Raw genomic sequence first — 16220 nt, forward strand, 5'->3', positions numbered from 1 at the left:
TATTCCTGATCCTTCCCCCAGCTTACACAGTGAATCTTCCAGGCCCTCTGCAGATGTTTCATCAAAAAAAAATCCTTCATGACTTGAAGGCAGGGCTCATCTCTCCTTGGAGCTATAATTTTCTTCTTGCAGATGGTACACTTGGTTTCCTGAAACATCCTGAAATCTCATACCTTCTGGTTCTTAAGTGAGGAGCTGTGGACTTTAAAATCTATGGTGAGTAGTCTGTGCCGTAAACCTAATGGGAGTGAAATTCAGTTAACAGCCAAGGATGGAACTTCCATACTTAGCCTCACCTTACTTTGAAGATCCAAATATGGCTAAAACTCCCAATAGCTATTCATGAAAAAACACAATAGAAAGTATATTATTTCTAGTGTCAGTGCCATAGGAAGATCCTCCTTTTGTGTAGCTCTTCCCAAGTCCTTTACCTCATCATGAAAATATAAGTAGAAACTGATTAATATATCATCTTAAGCATGGCATTTTAAATATGGTAAACTATTCCATGTTAGGTGGCTCCCATAATTCAGAGGATCTATACTAACTAAGTAACCCAGGACTATCAAAAACTAAGAGAAAGCAAGCAATTTCCCCTTTAAACTGGTTAGTCCCTTCCCCTCAGCTCAAAGTAGTTCTTGGTGATAGAGGAAAGTAGCTTAAGCTGGGCTTCTCTTATCCTCTGTCTCAAAAAAGAATAAGACATTCTCTCAGAAGGTTAAAATCCCCACTAATTAACCTTAATGAGCTTGGTTGTTACTGTTTGGCCCTTCCAACATTAACCTCCAAATTTGGTGTGTTCCTATTGATAAAAGATAACCAAAGCTATATAAAGCTCCTTCCTGTAAGAGGAAGTGTCAGGACCAGCTGTGTTGTGTTGAAATGACGTATTTCATACTCTTTTGCAAGGGACTCAGAAGTCTTCTTCTAAAACTGATTCCCCTAACCTGTGCTCTTGGTTACTCAAATCTATGCCCAACCTCCCTCCCAGCTCTTGGAACTAGTAAACCTTTGCTGCAAAAATAGACATATGGCTGTCAATATGTCCACATCCTTAGGCCCACTGATGTTACTCACTCAGGCAAAAGATGAGGGCAAGGATCCACCACAGTTGACAGCAAACTAGACCTCACCAACCAGAACAGTTGTTCTATATTTGGTAGAACTATGGATAGTGGGGAATTGCCTCTAGGAGACAATTTTAGATCATCATATAGCAGCTTTATGGACCAAGTCTTAGTCAAGAGGTATGGCCTCCCCCATAACTCTGTTACATTAATGAAGACCAACAATGCAACTACATACTTACCAGGGGTGGGGCAGTCAGAGATCTAGGAAACCAGCCCTACCGTAATGCCCAAGTAGTAATCTGCTAAATGTTTCATACTGCCACTTGCTACCCAAGCTACATCATGATCATAAGGCATCCCAGTTGGAGGCCCAACCAACCTAACCAACTACTGGCTTTACTTCAGTTTTAGAACTTCCCAGATCTAAAGAGCTATTTCTTGGGGTACCTGGCTGGCTTAGTCATAGTATGCAGCTCTTGATCTTGGGCTTTTAAGTTCAAGTCCCACATTGGTTATAGAGCTTACTTAAAAATTTTAAAAAAAGAGCCATGTCCCAACCACAGGCACAACTGTGCAAAAAAAAAAGACCTGTGCCTTAGGGCCCATATTCCAGCCTAGGCCTTTATGAGTACTTTGGCATCAACTTAATATTCAACTTATCAGGCCCTTCTCAGCCCCTCTAGGGGTCATATAGGTCATTAAGAAAAATAATGAGGCCCACTTCCAGAATAACTTTTGAGATATCAATGAAATCAGAGATTGTATCTGTTTGTTGTTCCTGCCTATTCTTGATTTCCAATATATTGCCAAAGGTCTTCTGACTTCTGAGGTGCCTAAGCTCTAAGTTCACTTGTAGAATGGCCCTCCAATATACAGTGATGCACCTAATATATACATTAATCACAACTTCTTGCATGACTTCACTGATAGGACTGTAGCCTGCTGAGTTGACAGCTTGTTATTACTTTAACATGATACGCTGTGAAGACCTGGTCTATCACCTTCTGCAACTCTGCCCCCAAAAATACCCCAAAATGAATATTCAGGAGCCTCAAGGTAGAGGTTAGAAGAAACCTCTGTTCTGTCAAGGGATCCATAAGATGCCCTCTCTTCAGTTTTAAGTTTCACCTTTCCTCCACTTGCCATTCCTAAACTGTTGGATCAAATTGAACACATCAACTAAGTACCCAAAGGATACTTGTTTTATCTATCTTGCCCCTGACAGAGAATCCAACTGGTTCATCTTCCATACTACCAGAGTAACTCAGATCCCTACTTCTTCACTCAAAGTATCTCATATTAATTATGTATCTATATTAATTATGCCCTCTCCTCTTTGGTTCCTCTATTTTCTTGTGCCCTTTGGTAACATAAATATTCTGGTAGCCAGTTGTGTGCCTCCACAAATGACAAGCTGCACAAGAGGAACTCCATTAACACCCAGCCAGCCAAGATCCAGCGTAGTGACTAGCACTAGGCCATAGGAAAGAATGGAAGTGAATGTCCTTTCATAATAGGAACAGTTAGATTGCTATCAAGGTACTTCAACAGCAGAGGTTATCATACCACTGGTTTTCCAAGTCTGTTTTTCATTCATATAAACACATCTCATTTCTTTTACCACTCCACTCTATCCAACCCTAGGAAAGATCATAGTCCCTCATACACCCCAGTAATCTGCCCTACTAATCCCAGCAGATAGCTAGAGTATGTCATGTGGAAAGCCCAGGGTTCCATTATGAAGAGGAAGGTCTGAAGGAACATTTGTAGAAACAGTCCTTCCACCTTTAGAATACCTTCGAACAGTAGCATCTAGAATGAATCTGAGCGAACTATCAGCACAATAGTTTACTTCATAGTGAGCCCTCTCTGCTTGCTACCATGCTTAGAATGGATATTTCAAGGCAAGTTCTTATTTTAAACTTTGGCCTAGCTGTCCAATCGCCTATGAGATATAATGCTGGCTTAATGTGTTGTAGTCATTGAATAAATTGGTACCTTAACATCTTCTCTGTGATATTCTCTTATGGAACCTTGGAGAGATCCCTAAATCCAGTCTGAGATTCCTGAAGCATTGGCCATTTCCTCCCTTCACCATCACCTTCAACAAATTCAACAGAACAGATCTGAATAAGGTACTCACAAACTTTTAAACTTTAATAACTTAAGAGAGAAAAGAAATAATCAGTAAAAAGTAGTTTAACTGTATTAACATTTATAACTATTCCACAATGTCTATATTGTTATAGATTCTGATTTACCAAAAGATATCACATAACATAAATTATGTAAGTGGTAACAAAATTATGAATTAGAAATAAAAAGAAAATATAGCCATTTTGAGCTTTTATATAGATTTTTTAAATCATTCCTGTAAACCTGTTACTAAAGTTTAACATTTTTAACATAACCAACTCAAAAACTTTATAATTTATCAGAGATAGACCAAACACATTTGATACATTTACTTATTAGCTTATTAAACATTTAATAGAGTAAATGTCCTTTTTTAGTAGTTTGAAAAAACAGGATTCTGATCTTTTTTTATTGCTTTATGTGAAACAGCAGTGGTTACAGTTTTCCTTATTTTAAGAAAAGCAGTAAAATTTTTCTTTAAATTCTGCAAAATTAACAGAAAACAAATTTATTCTAAATATTCTGAAATGTCAATGTTAAGTGATTAAATTTGTGAAACTGTAGAGCCATCTACTGGTTGAAGTGTCATGTTACAAAGCACAACTATTCAGACCATTAACAGAATTGGTAGGGAGGCATAGTTGTAAAAATTTAAAATATAAACATGGGTAAAAACCATCTTGTCTAGGACACTGGTTTTTAAAGATTTAATAAAGAAACCTATTTCTTTTTAACAGGACACCTAACATATATAACAAAGTAGGATGACAATGTAAAAGCTGAGGTAGGGGGCCTCCAACCCCCAATCTTTGCTAATTTGCCCAGCAGAGGCCAGGCCAATGAAAAACAAGCCATAAGAGGTAGTCTGGGCAAATAACATTAACTGTGATTTGGAAGGAGGCACAATGAGAAGGAATAGTATCAGCAAAGTTGTCTCTCACCCATCTTTTACCCTGGAGATATCTTAGAGACACTGGTGTGCAAAGGATAGTGGTTAATGGGCACAGAGAACCGAAGACTACGGGGTAGGCAGGTAGACACCTGAAAGTTACCAACTTCTTACAATAGTGACAATGTTTATGTGCTCATATGATGCAACACTTTAGAAAACATTAGTATAATTTTCCTAAAAATACAAAATAAGAAAATAACACATTTACATTTTTACCACAAGCCAATTTAAAAACTTAAGTTTCTAAGTCCTATGGGCTTTTACTAGCCAGGCCCTAGACTGGTCTAGTCTTGGAAACAAGAGCCCAGTTTCAGGTCCCAGCCTCCTCCCTTCAAAAGGACATGGATGTCCATAGAATCGAGGCAAGAAATAGAGCTCTCCTAGGCCCCTCTCTGTGGCAGAGACCCCCAACCTGGATAGCAGCTTATCAGCTAGGCTTGGAGTGACAGGCTGGAGCAAAGTTCCAAAGACTCGCAAACATTCAAAGGCTACATGAAGCACAGTACCCAGCCAGGGGGCATCCACTGGGCTTTCCCAGTTCAACTTCCATGGTGCATGCCTTTGAACAAAGCCATTAGTTTGCCGGACACAGCTGGACACTGCCTCCAGAGCTTTATAGATCTGAAAGTTATCATAATGGTCGGCTACCTGCTTGGGCAGTATGGCCACTGCATTCACCAAAGCATAGTCCTCTGCCTGCGCACGAACTGATGGCCCCACCAACCCTGGCTCACTAGGAAAGCTGGTAGTGCAGAAAACCGGATAGGTCCCAGAAGGATTTATTCTATTAGCAGTACACCGGTTCAAGAGACCTCCCAAAGCATCTGCCAGCTCAGAATCTAGCAACTTAACCACCTTTTCATCATAGTAATCACAGTCCCAGTTGGGGACGCCCTGCCGAAGAAGAAAGTACCGGAAGCCATCCACAGTATAGCGATCAAGGCAAGTCCTGGGATCCACCACGTTGCCCAAGCTTTTAGACATCTTTTGGCCACAGACCGTCCAGTGTGAGTGGACATAGATGCGGTGTGGTGGGCTAATGCCGGCCCCTAAGAGGAGGGCAGGCCAATAGATAGCATGGAATTTGAGAATGTCCTTGCCTATTATATGAGAGGTGGTTGGCCACCAAGATTTGAACTCAGCATTTGGGTAGCCAATTACGGTAAGATAGTTGACCAAGGCATCCAGCCATACGTAAATGGTCTGCGAGTCGTCTCCGGGCACAGGAATGCCCCAATGCAAGTGGCTGCTCCTTCGAGAGACGGAAAGGTCCGGCAGCTCCTCCTCCAGCCACTGAAGAACTGCATGATGAAATGGCTCAGGGGTGATTGCCTGAGGGTCGCCCCGCAGCCACCGCTGAAGCGGCTCTCGGAACTGAGAAAGCCTGAAAATGTAGTTTTCTTCCTTGGTCCAGACTACGGGATGCCCACTCTCTAAAGACACAGGGCACGAATCCCCCGAAGAACCTGGCTGCCGGGTGACCTTGGCCTCCGGCAGGAAGCACTCTTCGGAGGCACAATACCAACCTTCATACAGCCCCTTGTAAAGCAGACCCCGGGCCTTCAGCAATCCCCAGAAATGCTGCACAGCGATCCGGTGCCGGGCTTCGGTGGTTCGGATGAAGTCGGTAGAGGAGATGTCAGCCTCCCGAAAAAGCTGCTGGAACTGGGCTGAGACTCGGTCGCACAGCTCGGTCGGGGCCAGGCCCGCAGCGGCTGCTGCTTGCTGAATCTTCAAGCCATGTTCATCTGTACCAGTGGAGAATCGCGTAGCGGCGGCGCTGGGAAGTCGGAGGCGACGGTGGCGGCACAAGGCGTCCGCCAGTAGCGCCGAGTACAGGTGCCCGATGTGCGGCGCCGCGTTCACGTAGAAAATGGGTGTCGTGAAGAAGGCGCGCGTGTCGTGGGCATCGTCGCGGGCACGGAGAGGGCCCGAACTGTATTGGCGCGGGATAGAGTACTCCAGGAGCGAGACTCCTCTGGTCCCCGGCCGTCCTAGCAGCCGCAGGGCAGAAACTCGCACCATGACGCCGACCTGGCCGCAGGAGCGGAGGGGGGCGTTCTGGAAGCACGTGTGAGGGGCGCATGCGCAGCCAGAGCGCACTGCCGCTTCCGGCTGCCGGAAAGCCAATGAGGTGGGGCCTGCAGCGCCGGCCCTCTGCCGCCCTGCGCGCGCCTCCTCTCCGCGCCTGCGTTGGACGTTGGGGCTGTCAAAGTGGAAGCGCGCGAGAATGCTTAAAGGGAGCTGGGTTTAGGAGAGGTTCTGAAAGCAGATAAATCTAAGGTCCTGTGCACCTTGCTTTGGGTTGTAATTTTATATTTGTGGGTCTCTTTTCCTCTCTAGGCTGACTTGCTTGTGAGGCAAGAATTTTATGTTCAGCCATTTCTCAAACCCCAGTCAATGGCTGGCACGTTACTGGACACAGTATTCGCTTTTTATGCCTTGGTCAATGTAGAGATCTGAAATATCTAAATTTTATCTCAGAACCTAGCAGACACAATCAATCAGGAAAGGGGGGTAGAGAGTAAGAAAAATAATTACCTAGAGAACATGAGGTAAGAAAAACATGCAAAGTAAGGGAAATGTTTTCGCTAAACACAATTTTTATTGAATTGAACAAGGAGGTAGATATCTTATGTGCCAAAGATTATTGAGCTCCAGAGAGGTGAAATGCAGGCTGTTGTCACTGATCAGGAAGAATCAACCTTCAACTTTATTTCTCAAAGTAGTAACACTTGTAGAGCAGTGTTTTGCAAGTTTGCTTTTAGTAATGGAACTCTACCTCTTTCTGGGTGAATGCCTCCGGAGCCCAGAATTGGATTAATATTAATCCTTGCTTCGTGAAACACTTTAATGTTTGGTCTATGACTATCATTTTTTTCTCTTTAATTTAAATATTATATTCATTTCAAAACAAAATTCAGTGCAACACCAGTGAGCCCACAACCCAATCTAAGACCTAGAGGTGGTTCTCTATGTGTGGACCCAGAAGAACAGCATTAGCAGCACCTGGGACCTTGTTAGAAATGCATGTTTTAGGCTCCACACCCAACCTCCTACACCTATTCTGGGGGTGGAAACCAGCAATCTAGGTTTTAATAAGCTCTCCGGGTGATTCTGGTGAACATTTCAAGATTGAGAACCACTGAACTAGAAGATTACCAATGATTTAGACCTATGTGCTCCTTTTCTCCTTGTTTTCCTCCCAGAGGTGATCATTGTCCTAAATTCTGTACTTTTCCATTAATGTTATCACAAGTTAATTTTAATTGGTTTTTGGTTTTTGTTTGTTTCTTTGTTTGTTTTTGGCTGGCCTACCAGGTCCTTTATGCAGTTGAATTTACAAGGTGACACCAAGTTAAGATAGGTAAAGTTCCAGTTTGGGTGCCTCCATTCCTCCCCTGAATCCTGATCCACTGGCTGCCAAAGCCAGAAGGGGCCTGGGGTAGGGTGCTTAGTCTTGGGGAAAGCTCTTGTGGTTGACCCGGCAGATGGGCAGAGGGGAAGGTTTCACTTCACAATCTGAATGAAATCCTCATCTTCCAAAGTATGGTCTTTACCCACTTTTTGAGGATTGTGTTTCACAGACAGACCCCAGACCAGAGCATATTTAAATTCTTTGATAAGATTTTTGTGAATCTTCATGCAGAAATCCTCCACCGTGATCCTGGAGTAAGGCAATACCACTAGGGATGTATAATCAGGCAACTGGCCTTTGGGTTTGGTGTAAATCCTCACTAGCTTCAGATAGTCCCAGATCTTTTCCAATAGGTCATCAAAATTCCAGATGGGCAGAAATGGGGACACAATGAGGCACCTTATGGATGATATCCAATTCCTCAATGGAGATCTGATCAATTTTATTCAACACATAAATACAAGGGATATAAACTCTGTTTCCTTCCACCACATCAATAAGGTCATCTGCTGTGGCATCACTACGCAGAGTCACATCAGCATTGTGAATTTTGTATTCAGCCAGAATGCTCGTCACAGTTTCAGCATCCAGCTCATTCTGAGGGCAGGTGGCTGTGAGATTAATGCCTCCTTTATCCTTCTTCTTAAAGCCAATGTTGGGGGGTTTCCTGTTCAAGTGAATCCCAAAGCCTTCCAGCTCATTTTCAATTATCTTTTTATGCCCCAAAGGTTTCAGGACATCCAGAACAATCAGGATCAAGTTACACGTTCGGGCCACTGCAATGACTTGACGGCCTCTGCCTTTCCCATCCTTGGCACCTTCAATGATACCTGGAAGGTCCAAGAGCTGTATCTTGGCACCTTTGTATCTGATGACACCAGGCACAGTGGTCAGAGTAGTGAACTCATAGGCTGCCACCTCAGAACATACTCCTGCCAGGTTACTAAGCAGTGTTGACTTCCCCACTGATGGAAAGCCCACAAACCCAATTCGAGCATCACCTGTCTTGGCCACATCAAAATCTTCTGCTGGCCCACCACCACCACCACCTTTGGGGGTAATGAGTTCTCTACGAAGCTTAGCAAGACGAGCCTTAAGCAGCCTGAGGTGGTGTGCTGTGGCCTTCTTCTTTTGAGTCCGAGCCATCTCGGCTTCGATCTCCATGATCTTGGCTAAGGTGCTGCTCACGGTGGCGAGTCACCAGGGGGCGTAGTGGCCTGCACACAGATATCTCCCCTCACACAACCGCCGGCGGATCTCATTAATTTTAATTGTATTTAAACAGTCTAAAAACAAATCAGGAGACTATAGATGCAGGCAAAGATGTGGAGAGGTGGGCACCCTCCTACACTGTTGGTGGGAATGTAAACTGGTAAAGCTGCTCTGGAAAAGTCTGGAGTCTCCTCAAAAAATTAACAATAGAACTCCCCTATGACCCAGCAACAGCACTGCTAGGGATTCACCCAAGGGATACAGGTGAGGTGATGCGTAGGGGCACATGTACCACAATGTTCATAGCAGCACTTTCAACAATAGCCAAATCATGGAAAGAACCTGAATGTCCATCAACTGACAAATGGATGGAGAAGATGTGGTTTATATTTACAATGGAATACTACATGTCAAAGAGAAAGAATGAAATCTGGCCAGTGGTAGCAACGTGGATGGAACTCGAGGGTGTTATGCTAAGTGAAATAAGTCAGGCACAGAAGGACAGATACCATATGTTTTTACTCATACATGGAACAGGAGTAACTTAACAGAGGACCATGGGGGAGGAGGAGAGGAAAAAAACAGGAGAGGGAGGGAGGCAAACCATAAGAGACTCTTAAGTACTGAGAACTGAGGGTTGATGGGGGTGGAGGAGAGGGGAAAAGGGATGATGGGCATGGGTATTATATGGAAACCAACTTGACAATAAACTATAAAAGAAAAAAATAGTCTAAAAAAGGATATCATACTACATGTGGTCTTTCTTCTTCCACTGGCCATTTGCACTCAACATTTTGTTACTAAGATTCATTCATGTTTCTTTCTGTAACTCTAGTTACTTCATTTTGACTTATGAACAATAATTTATGAATGCAGGCATTTGGTAAATTGGATCAGATATTTGTGGTGATATGGAAAGTGGATCAAAAAATTATCTATAGATGTTAGAATAGGTACATCTATTGAGTACTTAGTTGATATGCTCTATCTGATCAGGAGTTTAAGAAGGGAAAGTGAAGAATAGGTAAAACCTAGAACTGAAGGGTATATACAGCACCCTCCAGAACTAGAAGGTAAATTCAGACTAAATTTCTAGTTTTTCTAGTAATTCTCCACCCCACACCCTTTTCCATGGAATTAATTCTTTAGCATACAAATATACAATTCTTTCCTCTGTTTTAAACCGAAAAAAACTCAAACACCACTACTCCTCCATTACTTTCCTTCCCTTTATAGCAGACTCCTTGAAAGAAATGCCTATTGATGCACATCTGAGTGGTTCAGGTTATTCGCTCTTAGGAATAGTACTACTATTAACTTTCTTGTATAAATCCTGTGGTACTTAACATTCAAAAATTTTCTAGGTATATATCTAGGAGTAATATTGCTAGATCATACAGTATGTGAAAGTTCAATTTCACAAGACAATGTCAAGTTGTTTGCCAACCTGGTTAAACGAATTTGTATCCCCATCAGCAACATACAATTAAAGAGGTCTCTCCAATACTTGATATTAGCTACTTCTTAATTTTTTGCCAGTTAAATAAGTATAAAAAATTATTTCACTAATGTTCATAGAAACATTATTCCCAATAGCCAAAAGATAGAAATGCCCCCAAATGCCTATCATCTAGTGAATGGATAAACAAATGTGGCATATCCATACAATGGGATATTATTCAGCCATAAAAAAAGAATGAAGTACTGATACATGCCATCCCATAGGTAAACCTTTAAAACATTATGGTAAATTAAAGAAACCAGACACAAAAACCACATATTGTAGATTCCATTTATAGGAATTATCTAGAAAAGACAAATGTATACAGATAGAAAGGAGATGAGTGTTTGCCAGGAGCTGGGGGAAAATTGGAATAGAGAGTGAATTCTTAAAGGATATGGGTTTCCCTCATGGAATGATGAAAGAAATCTGGAGCTAGAAGGGATCACCATACAATATTGTCAATGTACTTAATGCCACTGAATTGTACACTTTAAAATGGTTAAATGATCGATTTTATGTGTATTTTCCTGCAAACCAGTGTTATCTCACTGTGGTCTTAATTTGCAATTTCCCAAATAGAAGTGAAGTTAAGCATCTCTGTGTATTTATTAACCATGTATGTTTCTTTACCTGTGAAGTGCCTATTTACATTTCGTGTCTGTTTGTCTATTGGCTTGGTTTTTTTCTTTATTCTCAAGAAATAGTTATATATTCTTGATGCTGTTCCTTTATTGATTGATATTTTACAAATACCATCTATCAATTGTATCTTGTCCTTTCACATTAAACTTAATAGAAGTTCTTAATTCTAATATAGTAGGATTTATGAAAATTTGTCTTATAATTGTTATTATGATTAATCATGCTTATTTTCTGCTTTCTTAATTCAGCTTATCAGAATTATTTATCCACATTTTCATATAAAAATGTAGGGGTTTTTTGGTGTTTAAATTCTTCATGTAATATTGAAATTTTTATATACAATATGAAGTGAGGATTGTCCCAGCTCCATTTTCTCCACTGATCTGCCATGCCACCTCCTTCATATATTAAATTTACACATATACAGCCTTCTGTTTCTGGGCTTTTTATTCTGTTGTATTGGTTAATTTGTCTATGCCTTGCCAAAAACATATTTAATTACTATAGCTTTATAATAAGTCTTAATATATAGGTTTTATATCCTTATTGTTCTTCAAAAAGTATCTTAGACATTCTTGGTCTTTTTTTCTTCTACATATATGTTAAAATAACTTGAGAGATGCCTGAGTGGCTCAATCAGTCTTGATTCTGGCTCAGGTCAAGAGCTTTACAAACCGTAAGATTGAGCACCACATCGGACTGTGTGCTGACAGTGCAGGGCCTGTTTGGGGTTCTCTCTCTCCCTCTCTCTCTGCCTAGCCCCCCTCAAAATAAATAAATAAACTTCAAAGAGTCAAATCAAATTAAATCAACTAGAGAGATTCCGTGCAAAAAACCTGTTAGGGATAAGATCACCATTGCATTAATCCTATAGCTCAATGACAGGTGTCAAGGGATAGCTAGAGATATGATTACAATATTAACTGTTCCTAAAAATGACTATGTGTATCTCTCCATTTACTTGCCTCTCCTTTCATGCTGTTGAGTAAAGTTGCATAATTTTACATATATAAGTCTGGCTTATATTCAGTAGATTTATCCCCAGAAACTACATAGTTATTGATAATATAAATGTTTTCCTTTTCTGAAAATTATGGGGGTTTAATTGTTTGTTGCTGGTATATGAAACTGACAAAATCTATGCAATTCTGTTTGAAGAAAGAGTGGTGTGGTGGGCCCAGAGCGCTGCCTGCTTGGCCTCCCTACATGATCAAAGCCCCCTCTCTTCCAAATCTGACACCTCTTTAGAACCAGAGGGTTCTGCCACGTATAGTTTGGAAACTTCTGATCTAGAAGAATAAACAGTTAAGGATAGTCAATAATTTTTTAAAAGAATAATAACATTGTGAACTGCTAGACAGTAAAGATTATAGAGCTATTAAAAACTTTAAAATATGTAATATAGAGAAGCCAGACTATTGAAAAAAATAAAAAGTAAAAATGAGATCTTAGTCCATACAATGATTATATATGTGGTGAGTGTGGCACTTCTAATCATTAAAGAAAGCATTTTTTCAGGGTGCCTGGGTGGCTCAGTCAGTTAGGTATCTGACTTTTCATCTCTGCTGAGTTCACAATCTCGCAGTTTGTGAGTTCAAGCCCCACCTCAGGGTCTGCGCTGACAGCATGGAATCTGCATGGGATTCTCTCTCCCTCTCTCTCTCTGCTCCTCCTCTACTTTTTCTCTCTCAAAAATAAGCATTTTAAAAACTTTTTTTAAAAAGACGGGGCACCTGGATGTCTCAGTCAGTTAAGCATCTGGCTCCAGCTCAAGTCCTGATCTCACTGTTCATGGGTTTGGGCCCCGCATCGGGCTCTGTGCTGACAGCTAGCTCAGAGCCTGGAGTCTGCTTTGGATTGTATCTCTCTCTCTCTCTCTCTCTCTCTCTCTCTCTCTCTCTCCCTCTCTCTCTCTGACCCTCCCCGGCTCACGCTGTCTCTCTCTGTCTCTCAAAAGTAAATAAAAAACAAAAAAAAATTTTTTTAACTTTAAAAAAATACTTTTTTTTAATAAGTAGTGCTTTCAATAAGTCATTAATTACTTGGGAAATTTGACTACATTATGAAACTAGCAGTGCATTAGGTTAAAACTCAATGTTGGCCTGCTAGCTTGTGAACTCTAGAGAACATAAACTCACTTTATCTTTGTGTCCACGTGTGCCCTGTATGTAGTCAGTGCTCCATAAAAACTTGTTGAATTATTATTGAATTTGCTTCTTTGGATCAGGGCCACATAAAATATATTGGATTTAAAAGTTGTTATTATGCAAAGATTTTGTAGGGCATGGGTTGGATAATATGTAATTATCTCTTAGAAGCTTTAAGACTTTAGTGAACTTAGGTGATGCAAACTTGCACAGTAACTATGAGGATAATTTGCTACCAGTTATGGAGAATAATTTTACAAGGTTCACTCCTTCATTCAAGGACTAAGTAAGCCCACTCTAGAACATAGACAAGAATTAGGGGCACCTGGGTGACTCAGTCAGTTAAGCCTCTGGCTTTGACTTGGGTTAGATCTCACGTTCGTGGGTTCGAGCCCCATGTCAGGCTCTGTGCTGACAGCTAGCTCATCAGCTCAGAGCCTGGAGCCTGCTTCCGGTTCTGTGTCTCCTTCTCTCTCTGCCCCTCCCCCTCTCATTCTCTGTCTCTCTCTATATCAGAAATAAAGAAAACATTTTTAAAAAATTTTTAAAAAGAATTAATAATATATCTTCATCATGTCTAGCCATGTAAGAGTCTGCACTTGGAGAAGACAGAACTGAAAACTGTCCCTGAAATCTAGAATTTTCAGCAAACATATAATTCTATACAGAAAAAATGGCCAATGATAGAAAACATTTATTCCAAATATTTATCCTAATTACTATAGGTACTCAATATATGATAAGCCTGGGAAAACATAATTGGTAAAAAAAAAAAAAATCTATGAAAACAAATGTAGTTGTGACAGTTGGGTGTCAGGGTGGGAGAAACTGACTTTGATCTATATTTTACCCTTTATAGTACAATGGCCAGATGCATCACAGTTAAATAAGAAGTAAGCATGGAACAAATAGGGGGAGCACAGTGAAACTATTCTGTATATTACAGTAATAGCAGATCCATGTCATACATTTAACAAGTGTATGACACACATTGTACAACACCTAGAGTGAACCATGATGTAAACTATGGACTCTAGGTAATAATGATGTGTCAAATAATATTTTATTTTGTTCAACTTTTGGAGAGAAAAAGAATAGCGATAGCTCAATAATAAACTAAAGGAACTGCAGGGTCTTTTTTACTAAAGATTTATAAAAGTATTTACGGACATAATGATGTCCCATATTCATTCATTTAAGTCATCAGCACTCAACTGAACTACTACAATACTCTCCTGACTGGGCCTCCCTCCATTCTTGGTCCCATTAAAACCATTTTCCTCAAAACAGCCATAGTGATTCATCAGAAATACAAAGTGACATTACTTACCTGCTTCAAACTACTCCTTTGATTTTCTACTTGATTATTTAATTCTCCTTTGTTGCCTACAAAGTGAAGTACAAATTCCCTTTGTATGGGATATAAGACACATTACAACCTGGCTCTTGCCTCTCTTACAGCTTAGTTGTCTTTCAAATTTTATGTTCTAGTAATTTGCAACTGCTTCTTGATCTTTAAAGTTCAAGCCATAGGGTAAGCTCTCCTTCCCTATGCCCTTTACAGGGTAAGAAATTCCCCTTTATACCAAGGAGGGCTATGCCAGGCTTTAGGGGAACAATGGTAACTCAGCTGACCCAGGATTGGGTCAGTTACAAGACAGAGGGGGGAATGTAAGGACGCAGGTTTGAGACAATAGAAGGGCACACATTGCCCAAGGCAAGAGGGACCACCCTTGTAATACCCTTAACATTCCTGAGGGCAGGCCTAGAAATAGAAGCTATAGGTAATCAGTTATTGCTTAAGGCTAGTTACACCCTATGTGAGGGTCCTGGGTCCTGGGTCTACTCTGTGATTGGTTAACACTCTAAATGTTGTAATTGGATAAACCTGCTGTCAATAATATTGTGTAATAATGATTGGATCACTATACCTATGTCACAATTTCCTGTAACTCCCCCTTCCCAAACTGATAAAAGCCCTGCCCCACCTTTGTTCAGGGCTCTCAGCATGGATCCACCACGCCGGTAAAGTCTGAGAGCCTGAGTTTAGGCCCCGGTGAGCCTAAACCCGCAATAAAGCCCTTTGCTTTTGCAAAAAAAAAAAAGTTCAAGCCATAGTGTTTCATAATTTTGTGACATTCCTCAAGCTTTTCCCTTTCCCGGTCACATGCTCCCCATCTTTATCTATTTTATGTATATTCATCCTTCAAGACAGCTCAGATATCATCCACCAAGCAGTTAGGGGCCCCTTCCTGGGTTTCTGTAGCACCCTATGCATACTTCTATCTCATCAGCTACCAAATCATATTGAAACTATCTGTTTATAACTCTGTCTTTTCCATTAAACCATAAGTTTCTTCAGGGAAGAAGCCATGTTTAGTCATCTTGTGTACCTAGCCAGCTCCTAGAATATAGCATGCATTTAGTAAATATAATGAGTACTTAATAAGTCATCTCCGGGTATGGCAGCAGGGACTAGTGAACTTCATATATTCCATTTCTGCCACCCGGGAGCTCACAGCACACCATACAAAAGAGGACATGAGACATGATCGGCATGAAAGCACTGTGACTAGTCAAATGAGTCACACTGGGTGAGAGTCTGCTGTCTTTTTAATCAAGTTGAAATTGCTTGCCACCAACCATGTTCATCCATGAGAATAAAGAACTGTAGAATTTTCCTCTGTTAAAATCATTTCTGAGAAGTGACTAAAGACAAGTAGGCATACTATAGAAACAAGAGGTTGTAGTGATCTACAAACTAATCTATCTGCCTTTTGAGAGTCTTCATGTGCAGTCTTCAATGTGATTGAAAAACCTTACAGGCCTGTGTTCTCTAGAGTCTGATAGGTGATCAGGTCTATTCTGTAAATAATGGGACTTGTGGCAGAATCACTTCCTTGCTCTTACTATTCTCAACCCTGTTTTATAATGGATGCACATTAACAAATTTATTTTGTGCTATTAGACAAACATAGTGTTAAGATATGAAATAAGATTATCTCATTCAACCTTCATAACAAGCCTATGAAGTAAGTACTATTATTAACTGCATTTTGTTAGGGGAGGAAATTGAAACTTGAAGAGATCGAGTAACTTGCCAAGATCACGTCTGTAGTAGGCATTAGAAGCAGGATTT

General features: G+C 40.8%; 1 protein-coding gene and 1 pseudogene across 1 annotated transcript; both read right to left on the minus strand.

Moving 5' to 3' along the window:
• Positions 1-3575: 3575 nt before the first annotated feature.
• MARS2 (methionyl-tRNA synthetase 2, mitochondrial) lies at positions 3576-6224 on the minus strand. The gene has a single exon (XM_029934147.1). It carries the CDS (start codon positions 6181-6183, stop codon positions 4402-4404), a length of 1782 nt encoding a protein of 593 aa, XP_029790007.1. The 5' UTR covers positions 6184-6224; the 3' UTR covers positions 3576-4401.
• Positions 6225-7668: 1444 nt separating this feature from the next.
• LOC115286962 lies at positions 7669-9632 on the minus strand (annotated as a pseudogene).
• Between the last annotated feature and the right edge of the window lie 6588 nt (positions 9633-16220).

This window comes from Suricata suricatta, chromosome 3 (assembly GCF_006229205.1).
Source record: "Suricata suricatta isolate VVHF042 chromosome 3, meerkat_22Aug2017_6uvM2_HiC, whole genome shotgun sequence".
Classification (NCBI taxonomy): Eukaryota; Metazoa; Chordata; class Mammalia; order Carnivora; family Herpestidae; genus Suricata; species Suricata suricatta.